At 41.2% G+C, this 16,887-nt stretch overlaps 1 protein-coding gene across 3 annotated transcripts in view; it reads left to right on the forward strand.

The window, feature by feature from the left end:
- The first annotated feature begins 501 nt into the window (after positions 1-501).
- The window catches only part of LOC137134285 (transcription factor COE3-like), a 137,771-nt gene continuing 121,385 nt past the window's right edge, over positions 502-16,887 (forward strand). For all 3 annotated transcript variants that reach the window (XM_067518948.1, XM_067518947.1, XM_067518946.1), the window contains exon 1: positions 502-1,273. In XM_067518948.1, coding sequence (XP_067375049.1) covers positions 1,140-1,273 — 134 coding nt within the window. In that variant the 5' untranslated portion in view covers positions 502-1,139. The remainder of the gene's footprint in view (positions 1,274-16,887) is intronic.

Here is a 16,887-nt window from a genome sequence, read left to right on the forward strand (position 1 = left end):
TGAGGGACGCGGTTTGGATTCAGGCACAAATGAACGCAACACATGAACAGACTCCCTCACATTCTGAGGGTTAAAAGGAGGCTTCAGGACCCAGAACGTGACTCGGACATAATTCACCTCCGTCCTGTTGAACCTCAAACGTCAGTCTGTTTGTTGAAACGTTAAAAACGTCCAAATGTTTTTGTCACGGTGTCGGGTCTGTTTATCTCATTAAGTCTAAGCTCTCCCTGTTGCTTTTATCCACTTCGAAACTGTTAAACCTCATTTTTTACAGCGCGCGTGGTCGAACACGCGGAAACCCTTATTTGGCGTGCGCTTGGCAAAACAATGACGCAACACGCCACTCTGACCAATGAGAGGCCAGAGTTGCGATCGGTATTTAAATGAGCGCTCCTTGTTTGGTCGTGTCCCCACCCCCTTCTGCTCCACGCCGGTCCCCCGGGAGCTCCCGAGCCCCGGACCCCGGGAGAAGGAGCTCTCCGCTGGGACAGAGGAGCCATAAAGAGCCGGGGAGGGAGGGGATGAGATTTCTCGCTGCCCAATCCCCCTTTTCCCCCGGGAGCCGCAGCCTTCCATGGTCCGTCCCTCCCTCTTGTTTGCTAATCATTTCATTTTACTCCTTTTTGAAGCGCTGGCTCGTTTTTTTATCCCACTTTTCATTTCTCCACAATCCGCGGCTGCTCGCCTCCCTCTGATCCCCGGATCTCACCGCTCCGTTCTCCCGGCGTCAGGCTCTCCGGATCCCGGCTGATTCTCCTCCGTCTGTGTGCGTCTGTCTCTGGGCTCCTCTGAGATGCTCTCCCCGCTCCTCGCTCCTCTCTCCGCCCTCTTTTAACTTCACACAGACGCTGGTTTAAAGCCCGGGCTGCTGCGAGTCGGGGCTGGGATCTAAAACAACCCCGGAGAAACCCACAGGGATCCGGGTGCTCTTCTTTGGATCAGGACCTGGTACTTTGGGGAAGGACGCTCGCTCGTGTGTCCCCCACACCTCCTCCTCCCCTCTTTTCTCCTCCTCATTGCTCCTCTTTTCTCCACCTTAATCCAGGTGGTCCTTCGGCTTTTTGAGTGGCTGGTACAGGGAGGATTATTATCTTCTTTCTTGTTTCTGGTGAAGACAAAGCTCCCAGAAGGACACTTTGATGTTCTCCATCCAGGACAGCCTCCCCAGGGGGGCCCTGACCATGAAGGAGGAGCCGCTCCCCACCGGCATGACCCCGGTCCGCTCCTGGATGCAGGGCGCAGGGATTTTGGACGCCAACACAGCGGCTCAGAGGTAACATATACCACCAGAAACCGTGCAGCGTTTTATCTGTCTGACTAATTAGTGCCACAGTTAGAAAAACAAAACAAAACAAAAAAGAGTCCTGTTCGCGTCCTGCGGGGTCCACGTGGGACAGAGTGCAGGGCGAAATCCGAGAAACAGCAGGTTAAAAGAGTTGGAGCCCAGTTAGTTACAAAAGCGGCGGCTTGGTTTGTGACATAAAAAGAAACTTGCAGCTAAATAAAAGAGAAGCAGCGCAGTGCTCTTTTCATTAGGAAAAGACTAAAATTAGGAATAAAGAAAAGGCTGGAAACGGCAAAGTTTTAGACTAAACTACAAGAGCAGCCACAGAAGCATCAGCTGGACATTAGAGGGAGTGTCCTGTTTTAAACTGGAGATGGACGGAAAAGTGACCTGCTTCCGTTTAGAACTCGGAACAATAAACCAAACGCAGTGAAATCCGTAGGAGAATCATCGCATGAATTCGCTTCAGTGTCGGTGACTCAGATCGACAGGGTCGATGTTTGAGCGCTGAGCTGCAGCCTCATCACACCGGCTCCTTCCTGCTCTCAGGCGGATCCGGCTTCAGCTGCTGCCCCGGTGCAAGCGGAGGCAGACGCCGAATTACTGCCCCGCTCCTGAATGTCTTTGTAACCGTGAAATAAAGTCAAATTGGGTTTGTTGCTCTAAAACCGCTGCTCTCACGATTGGTTTATACAAATCTGAGCCGCTCTTTGGTTCCTCGCGGACACGCAGCGCGCAGACAGGCGGCGGGATGAGCACGGAGCTGCGTGGCTCGGTTGTCGGCGATACCTGAAGGACTTTAAAAGCTGTTTTAAAAGATGGAAAAAAGAGAATGATTAATTTTAAACCACGCATCGACTTTGTGCCGTAATCAAACAATTTCGTGACAGTCTTGAGCAGCGGAGCCCGTTTTTATTTAACCGATGATTTATTAATGAAACTATTCAAGGACGTAAAACAAAATGTAACTTACACAGTTTAAATTAAAATTAAAGTTCTGCAGACAGTCCGCAGACATAGTTTCATTTTATAATTATTCGTTTCTGCTTTTTTTAAATGTAAACATGTTAAAGCCACAAAACCGAATCGTTTCAAAGCCAGAGGTGTCAAAAACACCAGAAGCTGTGTTTTTCAAATTATAATAATAGAATAAATATGTCGTTTTGAAATTTTAAAAACTATTTCAGGAATTTTAAACCTCAGAATTTTGGCTTATAGCTCCAAACGTGTTTCCATCTGGTGAAGCTGGAGTGAAATGTGAGCGCATTTCTTCCGTTAAATCAGTCCCGGACTTTGAGCGAAGCCTCAGGTTTAAATCACCTGAACACGACGAGAGAAAATCCATCCTAATGCGGAGACACGAGCTCCGAAAACACGCGCAGCGGCTTTTTCTGCAAACTTTAACGCACAGAATTTAAATGTGTTCATGTTTGTATCGTGCTCGAATGTTTGTGCCAAAGTCTGCACGTTGGAATAAATTAGTTTCAGCTGCAATAAAAAATAGAAACTAAAGTAAACTTAGTTAAATTTAAAGTGCTGCGTGCTGCAGCTGAATGCAGTGTCTGAGGTGTAAGAATGTCAACATGTGCAGGTGTGAGAATAAACCACACTACACTTAACAAACACGCGGATTATTTTCACAGATTAATATTATTTTTATTATTATTGTTATTATTGTTGTTGTTGTAAAAATTATATTATTTTAGTAATTATTAGTTTGGTTAGATAAAACAAAATCCCCACAGATAAAGCCAAAAACCTCAGTATGTGCAGTTTAATATGGAACAAGAATTAAATTAGTAAATAATTAAGAATTCTGACCGTTTAAAATTGTGAAGGATTTTTAAAATAAAAATAAAAGACATATGCCTTTTAGATAGAATCTGAAATTAGATTCACATGTTGAAAACTGCAGCAGGTGCATAAAGTGATCAAACAATGAATATGTACAGTTTATATTAGATGTTTACACTTAATTACATGTGTACATTATTGCACAAAGTATGTTTTTAATTTATCTGAGACGTGAACGTAAACAGAAATAAAATAAAGTCACTTGTGCAGCAGAAAATCAGCAGCAGCAGAGTCTCTGGGGGCCTCGGACATCATCAGAAGTCCAGTAACAAAAACACACAAAACTGACAAAGAACACAGAAAAAAGTAGAATTATTAAATTAGAAATTTGTATCATTTAAAAAGCAATTCTGCACCCCCAGACACTAAAGTGCAATCTGAAAGTTTGTTTATACTGTTGCACAATTTGGATGTTGCATTTTAATGTGTTTTTATAAGTCTATGCAGCACAAAACGACTCCTTTGTCTCAGAGAGGCACAAACAAACATAATCAGAGGCTTGATTTGGAGGACAAATACTAGGGAAAAATGCAAAAGTGAGGAAGAACAGAGAAGTAGAATTTAAAAATGTCTGATCTGTCCCAGAGATAAAATACAATGTGTATTTTCCAGCTCCAAAACTCCACAAACAGAAACTGAAGCTGCAGGTTTCTCAGCAGGTGTGTGATCGATAGCTCGGACTGAAACTGTAAAAAACGATCCACGTGTTTCAGGTTTGTGTGATTATGTCAGAGCGGTGTTCAGTGACACTCAATGGCCACAAACCTTTAACCTTCAGGTAAAAACCTCAAAACTCAGCTCAAACATGTTAAACGTGCTGCAGGATCTTTGAACCTGGGCAGCTCTGAAACACCTGAAGGTGCTGATTGTTCAGGCTCATTGTCTTTGGCTGCAGCGTTTGCCTTATCGTGAGGAAGCAGAGGAGACACGAGGTGGAAAGTTTGAGTTTATCTGACTGCTCTGGTTGTGCGTGATTTCTGCCAGGAGTTGCAGGAAGACGTCAGTTTGAATCCTGCTGAGCCCAGAATCACATTTTGCAGATTTGCCACAGAAAAATGTACTAATAACACCTGTGCACAAGAGTTAGAAAAAGAAGAATCCACAAAACACTTCAGGAAGAAGAAAACCTCCAAAAGGAAAATAAGGTGTTTGATTAATCATTTATTTGGGATTTTTACTTGTTAATCAGATGCTTTTCTGAGCAGAAGCTGCAGAATGTGAATGGATAACTGAAAGTTTACAGGGGCATTATGCTTCACACAGGAAGATGCAGATTTAAATCACATTTTACAAATGTGTTAGTCTTTGAAGCCTGTAGAGCGCGTAGCGTCCTCCAGAGGTGAGGTGGACTTTAGAGACATTAACAGATGAGGCTGAAGCATCAGGTGTTCCTGTGCTTCTTAAGCTTCTTAAGGAAAGTGGGCACGGACACAATCATATGGTTTTACTGTTATAAATGAGTGAGTGAGTTGAGTTTTGGTTCAAGATGCTGGATTTGAATCATGTGTCGGGTCAGATCATGAGTTTGCAACAGCAGGTTTTGCAGCACGATACAGTCCGATGTTAGGCTGAGGAGGAAAGTGCTGCTGGGTTCTGTTTCAGAGAAGAAGCTGCAGACTTGTGGTGTTCGAAGTCTCAGTGAAATGCTGATTTGAATCATATGTTGTGGGCGTATCTCCAAACACAGTTGGTGCTTAAATTGTGATGACAGGAAGACAAACTTGTATAGAAGAAGCTGCTGCTCTGTTGTGCTTGTGAAGAGTAGCTGCACATTTCTGTGGTTTTAAGATGCTGTTTTGATGCACATATCGCAGGTTCTTCAGAGGGATTTACTGTATAGCTCAGCAATGCTTCCTCCATCCTTCAAGTGTTGATTAAGATAAAGATCCACCGCACAGGAAGAGACCCGTCTCCTGCGACGGACAGGAGTGCAGTAACTGCTGGATTCCTGCACATTGAGTTTTTGACACTAACGCACAGAGAACAGCACACTGACCAGAGTGATAAGATATTCTTTAAATGAAAGGCACACGTGGCATCAGCAGAATAAAATGTGTTTAGGATGGTTGTTGGATGATGCACAATGAGCTGTTGTATTAACATGATATTTAATATATCAGGGGAGTTCTCATATTAATGTTTGAATTCTGCTAAAAAAATTGTTAAGTCTTAGCCAAACGTCAACAGCGTTAAAATATGGTGAATGAAAATAGTTTATTCTAATCTTAATATAGACTGAGTTATTAAAATATAAATAAATATAAAACTTATATGATGTTTAGTTGAATGTAAACATGTTTCTTCATGTGCACAGTCCAAACGGCTGTTTGGACACGTCTCCATGTTTTTGCACAATGTGAATGTTCATTTTAATATTATATGAATGTTAGAGGAAAGTTAGAAAGAAAACAAAGCTGTCAGTGCAGCAGAAAACCCAAAATGTGTCTCAGAGCCTCAAACAAACATCCTTCGAGCTGCAAATGACTCCAGAAAAAAAACGGCTAATCTGATGAGACAGAGGAAGAAGGAGAATTATAAAGTCATAAATTTGTCTGTCATTTAAAAACAACATGCATCAAAACTCCACATCAACTCCAGAAACACAAACTGAAGCTGCAGGTTTCTCAGCAGGTGTTTCAGATGTAAATGTGGAAATTTTATGTTTATTGAAGGAAAGACTGAGTTTAATGTATCTGAAGGAAAAACGTGAAATGTAGTGAGCTGGAGAATGATCCTGATTTTGATGTAAACCAGTTCTTCAGAGTGTCAGGCTAGAATACTTCTGTTTTGTTCCATTTTATTTTCAGTCTTCCTACAGTGTTTATTTTTAGAGACAGACAGACGAAGCAGATCTGGTCCTGGTGATGTTAAGTCTCTGTCCAGCAGTGTCTTCGGACACTGTCAGAGACCGTTGTTTGCACTGCATGACCCGCACAGACAGAAGATTTATTCACTCAGTGTAAAAAATCAGAGCACTGTGGGACGTGTTGGGTGGGTTCTGTTCTACACCTGTGATAGGAATCAGGAAGTCATTAGATGATATTTTATTAGAACTGGAAAGGGAACAAAAGCAGGAACGTCCAAACTTATGTTTAAATGTTGCTCGTGTTTGCTAAGTCTTTATGTTACAGATGATTTCCTAAAAGTCATTTTGATATTTATCTGTTAATACCCAAAACACACATAACGCCTCGTCACACCTCCTTTTTTCCTTGTAGGAAACTCTGATATATGTATTGGCTTTATCTGTGTCACTTATCAATCACGAGGAACTAAATATCGTCAGTGTTTATCTGGAAATTCTCTGAAAATCACAAGATTCATGAAGTAAGGTGTGACCCTGTTCCATGGGGAAAGAAAATTGAGTAATGAGGAACTGAGCCCAGATCTCCACACTGATTTAGCAGAACCATTAATGCTGCTGCAGCTGCTAAATCTGCAGCAGGTTTCAATGTTTCCACTGTGACACTCAGACATACGCCCTAAAGCTCAATATGTCAAACTTCCACAGTGTCCGGGTTTAATATTTGTGTAGTGAAAGCTGCAGCTGAAGCATGGCGGCACCGAGTATGTTCTTTTGTCCTTTGGCATCACAGAAACATCACTGTCCTCAGGTCTTGTGAAATTTCCTGGAACTCAGTGCATTGATGTTGCCTGTGTGGTCTTTCTTTGTGGCCAACCAAATCTTCCCATAATTAGTGTGTCATAGTAATTAATATTAAGTGATTACTGAGTTAAGTAATATCCAGACGAGAGGGAAAATGGAAGAAAAAGAAACCAAAGAGTGCAGGGAGCGAGATCACATGTTTGAGGAAACTTCAGTACTAATGTTGTGGAAAGTTTTAAAACCTCCATCATCGTCCCACCTCAGTGATGTGACTCATGACCAGCTCAAAGCACCTTCAGGATCCTGGAGCCTCTTGTGTCCAAATAATTGTCAGCGGTTTCCACCAACAGCTTAGCTTTCTGTTTCTATTCTGTGCTCACAGCAGTTAAAAACACAGTGTATCGATGTTGTTCTCTGCTCAGAAGCTGCAGCACATGAGTACAGAATGTGTATTTTCTAAATTAATGGTATTTTTTTTTAAAATGCTCACACATAGTGTCTCATACTGTGGCCTGTGTGTGAGCTCGTTTCTCTGTGCTGTAGACCTCTGTTGTCCAAAAACAATTAAACCACTGCTCCAATGGTTTCCTCATTTGGAAATACGTTGCCCCAAATGCTCGAAACACTGCAACGTCTTTCTTGCACAGGCACCGAAATATTGTTATCAGTGCCTTTTGGTGTAAAACTGGTTTCAGCTGAAGTGTCTGTACGAAGGATCCTCTGGTGTATCCTCGCTCCTCTCTGCACGATGGAGACTTGGAACAACTTCTGGGTCAATAGAGGATCCAGGAGCAGATGTTAACTGTTGGTTAGTGAGTTTGCTGCAGTATATTAGAAAATGCAGACTAGCTTGATTAGAATTATTCTGTCGGTGGCTTGGTGCGATTCCTGCCCCTGAGCTCTGCTCTGCTGAAAATGCGTCTGCTGGACAGGAAAAGTGACTCGTTTTGTTTTGTGTTGACTTTCACATCTGCATCGTTTAACCCTGTTAAGGAATTTAAGCCCTGAAATACCTGTAGGGGCATTTAACAGCGACTGAGCTAAAGGTTTACAGTAAGATTGCAGAGTCTGTTGCAGTCTGCATCAGTTTCATGCATTTCTCTTTTTGTTTTTGAGGGGAAGCTGTGGATTAGAGATCATTTATCTGCACACACATAAATAATGAAACCTTGTGATAGCTGAGTATTGCTGTGCCGCTGGTTTGAATCCCTCGTGGTGAAATGTGTTTGACAGTGAAAAGTGGATATCTGTGTCAGTTTGCAGCTGTTTCCTGGTCGTCTTACACACAGAGAGACATTCCCACAAGATTCGTGTTTTTTCATACAAATCTAAATTTTATGTGCTTCTGGGTCTGTTGTTGTTTTTAGCTGGTGGAGAAAAGCAGTTGGGAGATTCCTGTTGTCAAGATGTAGACAGAAAATGATTTTTTTACTAAACGGATGAAGATGATGATATGATATAATATTAACGTAATATTTTGTATTTATTTAGCACCTTTCAAACAAAGTGATTTACAGTAGAAACAATCAATATAGAACATGAATGTAAAACATGAATAGTTAAAAGGCAGAGAGAGAAAAGGGAGTTAGGAGAGATTTAATGCACTTCACTGTTTTTGGCTAATTTCTTTGTCTTTTTCTTTTGCAAAGGTTTTTTCTTTGTATTTTTTCTGACTGTTAACATAAGGACAAGAAAAGGCCATCAAAGAATCCAAAGACACAAGAAAACACGCAGAGCAGAAAGACATGCAAAATAACAAGAGGTGTTAAATGTTAAATCTTAATAGATCATCTTTGATGACACTGATTTCAGGAACCAGTTAAGTTGTATCGCTATAACTTTAATGATTTAACGTTGGTAGCAGGATTTTGTGCTGCTTTTATGAAAGAACTGTCATTTTGGAAATAATGTGTTGACATGGAGATTTGTCTTGTTGTGTTGAAGCTTTAGGTGATTTCCCTTGACCCTCACTGACACTGCTGTCAAGGAGGAAAAAAGTCAGATCTGAGTAAGTAATCCTGCTCCCGATGCCCGATCTTTGTCCTCAGGGGCAGCGGTGGTGTGTGTGTGTGTGTGTGTGTGTGTGTGTGCGTGTGCGTGTGTGTGTGTGGTTGGGCGGTATAAACTGTAGGTTCCCAGGCTTAAGGGGGAAGGTGTGAGGAAGTTCAGGTGAGGTGAAAGATGGTCGACTGGGGGATACCCCACTTTGTTGGTTGCATCATTCATCTTCTGCTCAATCACGCTCCTCGGTGGTGAGGGAGGAGGGATGTAGGGAAAAACTCCACATTTGTACGCAGAGACAAATCTGAGAGTGGCAGTGATGTATGTGAGCACAGAGAAACTTTATCAGAGTGGCCACAGGATGATGGAGAGGTCGGCAGAGATCTGCACCGCTCGCCTCCTTTAGTTTGCTCATCTTAAAGGATGGATTAACTTATTCTAGAGGTATCAGGACCTCATTTGAAGCCTGGTTTTCCTGCTGTAACCACCTGACCATGTGAAGATCTGAGTTGATGTTCTTTTTTCAGTATAAAAATTCTCTCCTCGTGTTACAGATTCACATTTTAAAATCTCTTGTAAACAGGAAGGATGGTGATAACATTTCTTGGTCTCCACATTGACACATAACTGCTTGACAGGCTGGAAAAAAATTGTGACCCTGTCCTTTAAACCACGGATGCATGATCAGATGGACATAGTGGGAACAGGACCATGGTCCCAAGAGGTCGAGCAAATCTTGGACCTGAGTTTTTTGTATGTACATGTCACAAAGCTCAGTTAACCAATAAAAAAATCACGAAATGAACAAAAGACCACAAATGGCTGAATACAGAATCTAAAGAGACAAAAAATGAAATGACAACACAAAACCAAGATAGATATGTAATGACCAAAAAGAGACGAGTGACGACCACAAATGGAAATAAGCACAGGAGGAGAGGAAAAAAAGGAAAGAAACCCCCAAAAATGTTGTTTAAAAAAACGTCTAAAAGGAGACAAACTGATGTGAAAAGTCTGTTGTGGCTCTGTCTGTTTTTACCTGACTAAGTCCCCTTCTCATAATCCATCCACACTTCAAACGTCTTTTTGTTTTTGTTATTTTACCTCCTGAGCGAGGGGCAAAAATCCTTTTCCTCTTGCATTTACACTGTCAACACCTCCTCCCTCCATCTCAGTCAAACTCTTAAAAACGTGTTGGATAATTAAACAGCCACCAGCTGCCTCATCAGCCTCGCTCCTGTAAATTCTCCCCGACAGGCACAACGTCCTTGCGCTCGTCGTGGAAGTGAAGGCGACTCGTGTAAACAAACTCTTTTGTATCCTTGTAGTCGTCGGCGGCCGTTCGACTAATCAGAAGCAGCGACGCAGAGAAACAAAGCTGCGAACAATTAACCCGAGAGGAGCAGGTGACCAGACTAATGTGACAGGGTAAAGGATGTGTGCGAGGAAACAGCTGAGTCGAGGAAACGTGCAGCTGTGTTAGTCCGGCTCTCCATCTATCCTCACTGAGAGCACAAAAGCCTCACAGAACTGAAAGATTCCTCTTCACACACAAAAACCTGTGAAGCCAAACTGAATCACAAACACTGAAAAACCACAACGAAGAGAAATACTCACAAAATTAACCGAGAAAGACAAAAAAAATACAAAAAACAGATGCATGATGACCCAAAATAAGCACAAAAACACCAGAGAAAAAAAGTAGCAACAAAAAAGAGACTAAATGAACATGAACAGCTGAAAAAGACAAACAAGAGAAACCAAGTGACACATAACAATGAAAAATGAGCCCAAAGTGACAAAAATTACACACAAAGAGAAAGAGAAAATGGATTCACGGTGGCTAAAAAAGACAGAAAAACAACTCCAGAAAACATAAGTCAAAATCATTCCTTTCAAAGTAACATCTGGAAATGGCTCTGTAACCAGGAAAACTCAAATAAATTAAAGTGGGTTTAAAAGAGCACAAAGATGCTTTTATTTCACGGTTTGTCTCGGCTAAATTCACCAAACTCCATTAGAAAAATCAGCGTTTTATTACTTTGTTCACCATATTCCACTAGTAAATCAGCATTTTCCAACTTTATAAAAACGTTTCCTGTTTTATTTTCTCAATCTCAGAATGGAAAGTAATCAGATTACATTTATTATAACAGACTGACTGGAGTTTATTGGAATGTGATCCCTGTTAGGAGGCATTTTATTTAGCTGCTTATAAAAATGTTTGATTCTTTTTGTGAAACACCAACCAGGTTGGTAAATACCTGGAAAGGAATGAAATGCTTTACACAGTTTAGTTTACAGTTTTCTTCACCAAACCTAATCAGAAAATTTAGCTAGTTTAGGTTTCTGTGTACATGCATACATTTATTTTTGTTTCTGTTGTTTCATTATATCAAACACAGTAGAGCAAAAATAATCATGCGTTAACACAGTAATCAAATTACATTACTCCACTAGAAAAAACATTTGACAGATTTCAGTAAACAACGCATGCTCCTGAAATGTAAGCAGAGCAGTTGCATATTTGACTATTTTAGTAGTATTACTATTAATGTGTGTAATACGGTGTATTATTTCGTGTGTTAGTCTGGATCTTGTTAGTATTGTTGGCTGCAGAACAAACGGCTGCAGGTTGGAGTTTGATGTCCATGAATCGTCGTCTGTTTTTACACTTAGTGCATTCTGTGAGGTGTTCAATGTGCGAAAATGCATCTAATTAGCACACGCGCTGCTCAGACGCGCTGCTCACACACTCGCTCAGGAGTGTGTTTGCAAAAGCCCCTTAGTCTAAAGACTAATTTGTTGGTAATTGCAGCATGACAGGAGCAGCCATTCCAGCATCGAGCCACCGTTTCACCAAGCCAGTCGCCCTAATTAGGAATGACACACACTATTAAGGTGCACAAATGGAAATCAGTCACCGGGCGTTTCCTCCCTAACGGCAGTGCCACTGTTGCCACCATCGCCCATGGTGGACAAGAGAACCTCCTACAGCACCTGACTGAACATCGCCCTTAAAAAACTAACAGTGTTTGTGTGTCTCTGATCAGGGGAAACAAAAAGAGGGAAACTTTAACTTTGAAAGAGAGTCACAAAACAAAGGCAGTGCAATTTTTTACAGTGTAGCAGGTGAAACTCAACATAGTCTGTGTGCAGAGCAGAAACGGTTACAGCAACTAAGACTTATGGTGTCGTACACACATTAGAACTTTGTACTCAGTACTGTGTTACAAGCAGGTGAAAAACTCCTGCAGTAGTTGTTTCAGGTGCAGTCACACTAAAATGTGAGCAGTGAGGGAAACTGGGTGAGGTGTTTGTCTCCTGTACTTTGCTCCAGTGTGATTGACCTTTTGACCTGTGATATCTGGAGTTTAAAAAGGGAAGAGGAGGGACTGAGCTCAAGAAATAAAATTAGATTTTTTTATCTGCAGTTGAAATATTCCGGGCAGCAGTGAAGAACTGAAACAAAAATATTCAACAAACCACAGTTTAATTTAACTAGATGATAACTGTCGTTCCTGGTCTTGGGCCCCTGTAGATGGTACTTTGCCTGTGATTATAACAGAATTACAATATGTAGTATTTACAATAAACGACACTGATGCTTTTAACATGAGTGTACTGGGGTTTACCCAACCGATCATTTACACAGTAGGTCGTAGACCAAATAATAAAAATGATTTTACAATGCAGTCAAACAAAAACATAACTCCAGTGTTAAGTCTAGTTAAAACTTGCAGGTTGTTAATCTCACAGAAAAGGCTCAAGTTTGAAGAATAACTGACTGAAATTTACTCGGATAATAATCAAAACATACCTGAACAAAATGTTAAAATAATAAGAGTTTATTATTTGCTAACTCACAACTTAGCCTCTCTTTGAGTGTGTCTGCCCTACTCTGGACCCCCCCCCCACAATTGAAAATTTGTGGGTGTCACACCAGCTCGTGCAGGTTATTTTACAACCACATTTTGTGGTCTCCTCCTGCTCTGGCCACAGCATGCAGGCACATTTTGCTCTGACTGCACCTTTAACCCTCAAACAGCCACTGGAAGTTGCGGGGAAAGTGTCCCCACAACGATGGTACAGAAATGTGTCCACAAAGCCACAGAAAGATGCGCACACACACTGTAACACCACAGCATTAATCAAACAGGAGATGGAGTGTGACCACCGTTTGAGTCTTTAACCAGTGTGGACCGCTGCAAACACACACCGGCCTAATGAGCCATGCAGCACTAGTGCGCACGCGCCCACACACACTCACTCACACCCACTGACACACACACACTCTGCGTGGCTGCCTGCCAGGATGTTAATTAAATAAACGGTGGATGTTTAAATCTGATTCAGTGGGACAGAATCTCGAAGAAAACACAAGCGACAACATGCACATAAATATACACAACCCAGACTTGTCATATGCAAAACACAACCAAATATAGAGATGTGGTGCAAATACACATTTCTGGTTTTGGTTGTTTTTTGTGTGTTTGTAGCACCTCGTTGTGTGTTTTTCTAAATGCCGGGTCTGTGTTATCACATTTGTTGGTTTTCCTAAGTCCCCTGAACATATGACCTCATTTTTATTGTTTGAGACCCTGAATAACATTAAACAACACGGTGTGTCTTGTACAGTCATCCAGCATAAATGTAATTACACACACACTCTAATTGTGGTGGACGTTGGGTTCGAAATGTTAAAATATGCACATATTGTTCGTGGATGTTACAGTGTGTGTTGATTTATTCAGCACTGACACTTACCCACGAATACGTTTACCCAATCAGACCTGTGTTTCTCTCTCTCTCTCTCTCTCTCAGCTCTTATTAACTGTGTAATATGAACTAATGAGTCGAGTCTGAAACAGGGTGAGAAGGCTTTGGATACATTAGTTCAGTACAAACACTGAGGACATTCTCTCCAGTTTTCTTTTAACTCTTTGGTGAATGTTGTGGTTTTGTTTTTCTCGGTGAAGTCAGACCTAACGTCTCACATCATCCATGTGCTGTAAGAGTCTGAACGCAACAACAGTTCAATAACATGGTAATGATACTAAACTGATTTTACATGCTTGTAAAATTAGCTTGACGTAAAGGCTCAGTTCACCTATGTCAAAGATATTCACCCTCTTCCTTCTAGTGGAATTTGTCCATGTTTTAGCTAAATTCCTGGACTGATGAAACCCACTGTTTCCAACCAGGCAGGTAATAGTACAGGACAGATGGTTTGTGATTAGCGTGTACTGAACTACCTGAAGCACCAACATCGCTTCCAGTCGGAATATCCGGCATTTTACACACATTTCCCTCTCAGTTCATCTAGAAAGATTTGGTGTCTTTCCTCCTAAATCTTGAGAACAAACACTGTAAGTCAGAAGCAGGTGTAGAACCAGTAGATGGTGTTTCTTTACTGGGGTCACTGGTTGACTGATCCTCCTTTATCCCAGATAAGAAAAAAATCTACCTCACAGGTTTTAATGCAATATTTAGGCAGTGGATTTAGTGTGTGTGTGTGGATATGAACTGACTGCACCCAGGACAGGCTTTCTTGCTCAGTAATTGTTTGCAGAGCGCTCAACACGACTCCCGCTGACCTTTAATTTCAGGCTTTGCAGTGGAAACGTGCAGATCGGCGGCCATGGCCCTCAGTTGCCTCGCTGTGTTTGCTCTGTGTGTGTGTTTTATTTTTTCCCGCTCTGGCTGCTAGAGTGTGATTTACACTCCGGGCATGTTTGAGCGAGCCGTGTGCCATCGATACTGTTTTTATTACACCTTGTGCCAAGTGCTAACAGCCGGATACGAGCCGTGGCGACGAGTGGATGCAGCCGCAATTAGCATAATTGAAATAATAATAATGCTAACGAGCTTTCTGAGTGGAGGCAGAGCAGAGAGGAGAGGAGAGGATGAGCGGTGGCGGCTGCTCCGTCACTGTGGCGATCTGCTACAAAGCATTGTGTGTAATTGGGATAATGGGGTGGTTTAGTGGTGGAAGTGATGCTTTTGATGGTGTTGAGAATGAAACAGGTGCCAAATTCACCGTTTGTCTTAGTATTTGTTTTTGGCAAATTTAAAACCTACATTTGTGTCAGGTCCTATCAGCTGCAAATTCAAACAAACCCAAAAAGCAGGTTTGGGATGCTCTGCTAGAACACTCATTAAAGGGATGTTCTGCAGGTTTTGATGGTTTAGTCATTCCAAAAATCTTTTTCCTGTAAGAGAAACCTCCCTAACTACAATGACAAATTTTATTTTTTGTAGATATTGAAACACTTGAATAATTGTCTAATTGTCTGAATCTTATTGCAAGAGAGAAAGTTATTCACCCAACAGAGCGACATATGTGACCACAGCAAAGTACAAGAACAGATGTATCCCCCTTAAATATACCTTTAAGGGGGAAAAACTAAATACTGTGTCAATCAAATATTACCAAGATGCATTAACGGGCACAAAATTATACTACATACAATAATAACAATTGGAAACAAAAAATGAGACACAAAGTGGGAAAAAATATAAAACAGAGTAAAAATAAAAGTACAAATAATTGCAACAAATTCAATAAAATATACCTACGAATGAGGGAAAACTTCAACTAAACATGAAAAAATATAAAGTTAAAATTGACCCAAAAAGCCACAAAGCGACACAAAATGAGTCAAAACAAACAAAGAGGTATGATGGGGGCTTTATCTGCCCAACCAATACTGTAGGTTTAGCACTTTTAACCTATAAATCTAGTACGTTAGTGTTTTTGGGGGTTTCTTCCACGTGTGTTTGTAGAACAGGATAAAAACAGATGAATTGGATGCTGGCATTTTGCAGGATTTGTCTGAAATGATTTGGGGGGGGGGGGTCTTTCTCTCTGTGTGCCATTGTTTTATTTACTTTCTTGACACATCAGTTCTTATTCCCCATGTAAAGAGGCTCTAACCTGGCTGACACACCTGAGTTGCTGGAGTTTCTCTGCATACTCTCGACCACCACCGTCCACCCGGACAAACGCTGGAAGTCGGAACAATTAGCTTTCAACAAACTGGCCTACAAATGAAGCATTAAGCATTGGTAATGGGGGTGCTGAAAGGTCACGGCTGTATTAATCTGCCATCTGGGGAATACACCCCTGAGCCGGCGAATCCAGAGGCCGAGAGAGACCAGGCAATTTTCCAAAAACAAACCCTGAGCATGAATAAATATTTCTCCATGCCCCGGCGATCGTATTGATCATAAAGTGTTTTAGGAAACACAATGAGCAGGGAAATGAGATTGATGTAAAAATATTCAGCTGTTGTTTTGAGCATTTCCCCCCTGGACACTTTGAGGTTCTCCAGGCTGAGTGTGGAGGTCGCTTCCTGCAACAAAATTGATTTTTATTTCAGGATCAACAAGAAGCTTTATCTACTTTTACTAAAATCAGCAGCTGAAAAAATCTAAGTGATGTTTTTCCACTTTCAAACTGAGTTAAATGGATTTTTTTTATATTAACAAAATGTTATACTGAAGCTCATTCTAAGACCATAATATGGCATTTATCAAAAAGGCTGATCTCTGACCTCTGCCTATTATCAAAGCAGAAATAATCACTATATTAATGTCCTATTAAAGAAAGATTTCTTCTTTTTTTTTACTTTTTGAAGTTTTAATTGAAACTTTGTTCGAAAAGTAATTAAACACACAAGCAGATAAATACACTTTACTTGAACAATTGTTTATAATCTGCATATGAGTTAAACATATGAATTTATGCACAAAATACACCATAAACGGGGCCAACACAGAGCCCTGGGGAAGTCCAGACGTATCAGTCTTTAAAAATCTTGGATTAAACGCATCAACAGATGCTCCTCATCCTTTGTTTTCTAAAACTTCACTGTTTGACTGTCTTGATTCTCTCACATTAAGACATATAAGACACATAAGTGTAAAGAAAAATTTGGTTTTATACAGCACAGCAGCAAGCTGTGATATTAGATTGATATCAGCAGAAGTTATTATGAGTGGTCATCATCAGTGAACATCATCTTTCTCCACCCGTTCCAACCTGCCTGCATTCACCTCTTCCCCTCTTTTCCACACTCTCCGTTGCTCTGAACCGTTTTAAAGTCCTGCACCTTCTTCACCTCTGCTCCCTGTA

Source organism: Channa argus, chromosome 10, assembly GCF_033026475.1.
Source record: "Channa argus isolate prfri chromosome 10, Channa argus male v1.0, whole genome shotgun sequence".
NCBI classification, from domain to species: domain Eukaryota; kingdom Metazoa; phylum Chordata; class Actinopteri; order Anabantiformes; family Channidae; genus Channa; species Channa argus.